The following is a 7948-nucleotide window of genomic DNA, read 5'->3' on the forward strand; positions in this document are numbered from 1 at the left end:
CATATGATTCTACATACATTCCTCGTACATACTCTTGAATGTCATTGATTAATCAATGATAACGTTCAATTAACGCCACACCCTCGTTTCCTCGCCATGGTTTTCTCACATCGATTATAGTATAGCAGCCCTGCCTATCAAGTTAGCAGAGCGTTAACCTTGCATCGCTTAAATTACGCTTTTATTGACACGTTCTTGCTGTTAACGCGGAAAACATGTGACACGCTTGATTGCTATTACCAACGAGCGATGTACGGACGCTTCCCTGAGTGTGCGCATAAATGTAAACTCTGATATTTAGTGATATCTAATGTCGCGTGCAGAAGTGATTCTATCTTCAATTATTATGTGCTTGTTACATTGCGCTAGTTGCTTGCTACACCTTATAATTAGTCTATCCCAATAGCATTGTTTGATCATCCGATGAGATTTAAACAATTAATAATCAAATTATCTTTCAGCAAAAGATTAATAAGATTTCTCAAATTTAAAAAAAAATCACTAATCATAAACAAGGGCTAATTAAATGCGGTGCATAAAAAATAAAACGATTAACACAGTTTATTAGAATCACATAATTTTATACGTTTCAGCTTAATTTTGAATCATCTTCAGCAGTCTTATAATTAAAAAATAACCTTATATTCTCTCATACATGACAAGAACGATCCTGGATCTTCAAGTTGAATAAGTGTCACGATTATCTTTGTAATTTTTTTTCTCTGAATCGTTTCATCGTGCTTTATTAGATAAATAAGATTTAACAAATTTATAATAATATATTTTCACTATTTATATTTTCTAAAGGTAACTCTACAGAAATATAAATCTCATATTTTCGAAAGTATCATTTCAATTAACCAATTGTAAGAACTTCATTACATTGTTTATTATAGACGGATTCTATTATGTTTTCATGCTTGACACGTATATTGACACAGTAAGTGTGAATCAATTTCGTTTATACATGCGATTACTAGTGCTATTCTCTTTCACACGCAAGTGTAGCATATACCTTTGATTAAAAAAATCCAAACAATTAACCGATAAACAATAAACGACGAAACTCGATTCGAAAATTCTTGTCGGTGGCGTTTTTTCCACCTCACAGAGGAGAGGGTTAAAAGACCCTATTGATTTTCTCTCTCGTGGTCGCTGTTGCCAAGTTCGTACTATAAGTTCGCGTCACATCGCACGCGAGTTTTCTGTCAGTGCATTGCACGGTTGACCGACATGTATCATGTAAAAGTGAGATAGAGCGAAAGAGGGTCAGGAAAACGATAGAAAGAGACACAGAGATTTTCGCGATGGTCATCGAAGGAGAGACAGAATCGCGCGACATGACGAGGAAATGCTTTACGGATAGTAGGTGTGGTATCCGACGTATTTCTCAGCTCGTAGCCGTGTAATTATATGTTGACAACACGAGGCACACATTATACTCCGTATAGTATATATACGAACTGCTAATGCGAAAATTTAATGGACCAGAGAATGCACTTTAATGCGTCGTCGCATTTATATGTGGTTTCATAGCGTACGTGTTTCCGGTCAGTTAATCTCCTTCGATTAACGTATTATTCGCGCTTCGATCGAGATCCTACTTGATCATCGAGGTGCTGGCTTGCTTGTACTGCCCGTTTGTTCAGTATGTAATTCGAGGTGAACCAATCCCACTGATTGTGCTGATGAACATTTGAGCCAACGCCCGATTAAATTTCCGCGATTCCCCAACTTCAAAATGCATCGAAAAATATAATTGTCTGAAAAATCACAGCTGAGAATCTTATTATTAGAGAAATTTTAAATGCCAATATATTTTGATCCGTAGATTGAAATATCTTAGCAGAAGAGATTCTAGGAATGAAATTAAGCTAGACTAATTAATTTTTAAATGCGTAAATAGAGAGTGAAACTTTTTTCTTAAATTTTTAGGTATATATAATTTAACAAAATTTTGATTTATAAGTTACTTAAGAGAAATATTCTGATAAAAATAGAAGGGAGATAAAAAACTGTTCAAGATATATTATTTTAAAAATTTTATTTAAAAAATTTCGGTTTTTAATTTATTAAAGAATTGAATTCTATTACAAAAGGATAAAGAAGATTTAAGATTTTTATTGAATAGTTTATACGTTTGTTGTAAATAAAATATAAAAGTTATTAGTATGTAAAAAACTAAAGTTACTAGTATGTAAAAAAACTAAAAAAAACATTGATTTGAACAATTCTGAATAAATATTCAGCATTGGCTCTGAGTTAGTGATGCAGTCTTTGGAAACTTTAACGGAGAAGAAAATGTAAAGCACAAGAAGTCATGTCAAGTTTCTGTTTTCTTGCGAAGAAAAATAAGATCAATACATCAATCTCACATCATACAATTTTTTTTTCACTGCGAAAAGGACCTTTTTTCACGCAAGCAAAGAATGTTATCGTTACGAAAGGTTATCGATACGAATCTCTCGGAGAGAAAGCGTAATGTCAACCTATCGAATTTTCAATATTCGTCCATTCGCTCGAGTATAGAAACTTCGTAATTACAAGTCGGTCGCGAGTCTCTTTGTGAGAGTAAATTGAAAAGATTTTTAGAGAGGAAATGGGGTACAATTGGGAATGTATAGCAATGCTTTTTAATAACATACATGCAAAAATTTTTAATTTAGTTAACACATTGATAATATCAGTAGATTAATAGCATATTGATAACAGTAACTCTTTATATCTCAAACAAATGTTATTTTTTAAATAAAGATTTATTTAGTTTACATTGTGATTAACAAAAAGATTGAAAATTCCATGTTCTATTCATTTTATTTATCTTTATCAGCTTTTTATTTTAATTGCGATTTAATCTCGATGAAATTTTACTCTATGAAAAATATGATATTCTTTTAATTAATAAATTCGTTAATAATATTAATAATGCTAATAACGATATTAATATCACATATCTATAATAGTTAGTAATAATAGTTAGTAATAATTTAATTATTTTCTAAAATTATTATTATCATTAACAGATATTAAACTCGCTTTTTCGATCGAATAAAATAAATGATGGTGTAAAAATTAATTAAATAATTCATTACACAATATTTGAACTTTGACTTTTTCACATCAAATGTCAATATCTGATAAATGTCAATGAGCAATACTTTTCAATATCTGCACTGAAAGAAAAGATAGGCTGTTGCAGCAAATTTGATCGTAAAATATGGCAATGTCAATAGGATTTTGATAAGCTAACACAACCAAAAATTAGCTGCTGCGTCTAATTAAAAATGCTATGCAATATTCAGTCAATCTTTTCTTTCAGTATGCCGTTGAAAATTCTATGAGCCTTCGTATAAAAGAATTTATTAGATTACTCGCTGTTTTTTTCTTTCTTATTTTCTTTTCCGCAAGTTAACGATTGGAAATACATAATTTAATAAATACATTTTGGATTAATATTTTTCTTTAAACAAATATATGTTGGATATCTAATAAACTATAATAACTAATTTTTGGAAAATAATTCGGAATGTGAAAAATAAAATATTTGCATAAAGTCAAATTACAAAAAATTAAATATTTTAGAATAGAAAGACTTTATTTCGACAGTATATATACCGCACGTTATTATTTACCAAGATTGAAGCGTTATCATTCACGTGATAATATTCGAGTCAGCAGGTAATAGAATCGCTCCGTTTGTCGTTGCATTATTATCCCTCACAATGATTCTCTACATAAAATTATCACTATTATTACACGGAACTGTTTATCATACTTAACGTTGATAATGCTGTGCAGAATAATAGTCATGATTTATTCATCTAAAGGTAAACAATCTTTTCACGAATGTTGATTTGTGCATGAAAAATCTCATAGATAGGAAAGGCTTGTAAAAGCTTGTAAAAAATAGATATCTCTATATCAGGTAATGACGAAGTAAAATGCTGTTGCTGCTATATTATATTAATGAGTTAAACTATCTTTTAATTTAAAGTGTCTTTTAATCAAAGGATGTAATGAATTTATAAATATTATATGTAACATCTTATAAATCCATTTTCTTAAGAAGGATAATAACAATATCATTAATTATTAGAAGATAATTAATATTTTTTGCGTACTCACAATATGCGTTTCAAAAATTTTATTTATTCACATAGGTTATATGGCATAAATATATAATTGTGTTTTATCTAAAATTCGATAATTATTCGTACGTGCTCTATCACGATGAAAATGTTTACTTGCGTAACTTTATACATTACTTTATGGTATTATAATTTATCAAAACTTTCTGAATATTTTGTTGTAAAAAATAAAGTTCCATTTTTTTCGTATTTATTAAGAAAATATAAATATTGCATTGTATATTTAAATTTTACATAAGATATTTTCAAACAATTATTTTGAAAAGTATGCATTGTTAATACACATTAACAAATTAATAGAAACTTTTTAATGAAGTCGAATTTAATAAAAATACATTAAATTCTAATTTAACTTTTTAATTATATTACATATAAATAAAAAACGTTGAACCATTTAGATTACTGTTAAAAAATTAATTTGTTATCTACTCAAATTGCATTGCGTTTTAAATCGTATTCTATAAGTAATAATTGCTTGTAATCCAGAAATGACATAACATTAAATTTATCGCAACTAGAGATTATTTATAAATCTTATTTTTTCAATTTCATAGAAGAAGAAATACTTTTTAAATGATCGGAATACAATAGCTGCCAGATCTATAAGAAATTTGAATTCAATTATTATAAAACGTGTTATAAATTAACTAAATGAAAGAAAGAAGGACAGGATTTATTCCATACAACGTATAATGTTTTTGATTAGTATTTCATTCATACTTTTTTAAATATGGACTTCTGTAATAGTTTTTTTTTTATTTTTATTGTTAATGAATTAAGTCTATAGAAAGAGGAAAAAAGGTTAAACCTTTGTATTTTTGTTTACTTTTACTTGCAAAAAACAAACTGCGTAAAAAAACGAAACAAAGTTACTTCCAAAAGTTAGTTCTATTTGTTACTTTCTTTTCTTTCTTATCTTAAAAAATATTTTTCAGAAAAATTTGTTTTAAAAAGTATAATATATTATTAATACATACATATAATTAAATTTAATTTTTGTTTTCAATTAATTAACATATAAATGTATTATAGTAATGTATTAATGTAATTTGTATTATATATAAATGTATTATACATTAATAAAAGATATTGAATTATTAATATATATTACTATCAAATTACTAAAAGAATAATTTATTATTTGTTTAAACAAATTATAAATCAATATAATCACATAATGCACTGCATTATAAATCATCTTTTGTAATAGCAATTACGTGTAGTAATTATAATAGTAGTTCATAATAATAATAATTATTATTATAGCAGTACGGAATTATTCATGATATTTATTTTCTCATTTCTGGAGGATGTCCTTTAATCAATTGAGAGAATAGTAAGTGCCGGTTTTGCGGGGAAATTAAATTCAATTATTAAGTCATGTTAGATTGAAAGAAATAAATAGAGACAGAAAATCATCCTTACGTTTTCATGTTTATATGTGGTTCGAAGTAAAACTGATCATTCTCATTGCAATAGTCAATAGATAGAACCATGAGACAGTCCATACATTCGATAGAAGAGTTTGTTATTTTGTCTTCTCTTTTTTCTTAAAAACTATTTTGCAGAAAAGTTTATTTGAGAAATATATGTTATTAATTCATATTAATAAATAAATAGCTGCGTTCAGCAATGAAAACTAATCAATGAATGCTCAGTGATTATTTAATATTATTGATTCTTGTCTTTAGTTTTTCATTGGATTTAAGTGTAGCAATCAATTATGTTAAAAAAATCACTGAATGTTCACTGAGCTTTCTCTGCTAAATACAACCAATACAAAGTTCAAAAAATCGAATTTGATAAAAATTATTATAAATAATAGTTTGTTTTTTAATTCTTCAATCGTTACATAGAAATGTCACGTATAAATCAAGAGGACATTGTGAATGATTTATATTATAATATTATTAAAATATCAATTTCTTATCCATTTAAATAGATAGTATTGCGATGTATTATGAATTATCTTTTATAATAATTGTTTAAGCCGAAAATAATACAAACAGTTTAAATTTGTCGCAATTACGAATTATTCATGATACTTATTTTGCGCTTATCTAATAGACGAAGACATCTTTTAATTGATTGGAAGACAGTAGAGACCGGTTCTGCGAGAAAATTGAATTTAATTATTAAGTCATGTCAAATTAAAAGAAAGAAGTAGAAACAAAAAGTCATTCTCACTTTTTAGTGTCTACATGCGGTCCGAAATAAATCTGGTCATTTTCTTGGCAATGTTTGTAACGTAGGAACAACATACAGTCCTCGCATTTTGTGGCTAAATATTTTGTTTCGTTTCTCACGGCATCAGCATACCATTTCAATGCTTTAATGTGGCTGCAGTCTGATGCAGAAAAATGCATATAAAGTATATAAGATAAACATTAACAGTTCCACTTTTACTTTCCATTATATGATTCATATTTGTATATGTACATATACTATGCCCATTTGAAATAAATTATTGGACATAACATATTGTACATAATCTTTTAATTACACGTATACACAAAAATTAGATTAGTACAATTCTTTTAATATAAAAACATCTAGGCATTTTTTTTAAAATTTACATTATTAAAATATTTTATTTTTGTATTATTAAAACATTTTACAAATGATCATATTTAGTGTTAAGTATAGTGTACAATAAATAGGACGAAAGAACGTTAAAGAAAGGATAAGAAATTTTATAATTAGAATGTCAAGATATGCCAAATTGAATTACCATGTATGTCTATGTATGACGAAGTATTTGAATAACAGCCAGGCTGGGGTGCTGTTCCGGAATTGGCGTAAATATTAAGATTGCCTACATTTTGCACAAGGGAAAGTGCACCACGGTTTGTGTAAAAAGCATCCGTAAAATGTGCGACTGTCGGATTCATTACACAACCTTTGTACAAGTCATTGTAAAATAAAACTGCTGCGGGTTCTAAAGCTGTTTTTAATGATACATGTAATAAATTGATATTGTATAATGTTCTAACTTTCATTATATGAAAGTCTTTATCAATAAATTGACCTTTCTGATAATACTCGTAGATCTCGATATAACTTTTAGAATACATTTACTCATTAATAAGCATACATGTAACAATAATAATGACATATTTTTATGTTTATTGAAACATTAACTTTTTTATTCATAAATATGATTTTTAATTGTAGGACTTTTTAAATTGTAGAATTTACAAAACTGACTTATAAAGATTATTTCAAAACAAAATAATTATATAAACAAAAAATAATAATCATAAAATATTATTTGTCATGATACATAAATGTTTTTAATTCTTCGTAAAATTAGTCAGAATTTGTCGCTAAGAAACGTATCGATGGCGTTGAATAAATTTTAAAGAAGGTTAAAAAAGATTTTAAATTTTATAACAGTTTCTTAATCAATAAAATCATGAACTAAAAATAAGTAAAACGAAGATTAAGCAAATAACGATTTTTTTTATAACATACCTGTAATATGTGAAAAAGTAAAATTACTATATGTTCCAATGCAACCTGCAATGTGAGCACCCGTGGAATGTCCAATCAGATGCCATTTTGCTATTTCGTATCCTTTATTGTTTAAAGAGTTAAAAGTAGATGCGACTATCTGTCCGATTTGATCTAATCGAGTAGGAATTAATAATAAGTCACCACTTGTCAATTTGGACCAATCGAGTATTGCAATGACAGAGTTATTTTGTGAACAATAGGCTAAAAAATTAAAATATTGTATTCATCAATTTTTTTCTGTTAGCATATATTAATATCATCTTAGTGCTTTTTATATATATATA

The 7948-nt window shown here is 27.2% G+C and overlaps 1 protein-coding gene across 1 annotated transcript in view; it reads right to left on the reverse strand.

Annotated features, from left to right (window-relative positions):
- Nucleotides 1-6074: 6074 nt before the first annotated feature.
- Nucleotides 6075-7948, reverse strand: part of LOC108749747 (pancreatic triacylglycerol lipase-like) — a 3960-nt gene continuing 2086 nt past the window's right edge. Inside the window, exons 4-7 of the mRNA XM_018488679.1 lie at nt 7623-7865; nt 6880-7092; nt 6336-6495; nt 6075-6259 (exon numbers count right to left, since the gene is read on the reverse strand). Of these exons, the coding sequence (XP_018344181.1) occupies nt 6229-6259; nt 6336-6495; nt 6880-7092; nt 7623-7865 (647 nt within the window). The 3' untranslated portion in view covers nt 6075-6228. The remainder of the gene's footprint in view (nt 6260-6335; nt 6496-6879; nt 7093-7622; nt 7866-7948) is intronic.

The sequence above is a fragment of the Trachymyrmex septentrionalis genome, unplaced genomic scaffold, assembly GCF_001594115.1.
Source record: "Trachymyrmex septentrionalis isolate Tsep2-gDNA-1 unplaced genomic scaffold, Tsep1.0 scaffold310, whole genome shotgun sequence".
Classification (NCBI taxonomy): domain Eukaryota; kingdom Metazoa; phylum Arthropoda; class Insecta; order Hymenoptera; family Formicidae; genus Trachymyrmex; species Trachymyrmex septentrionalis.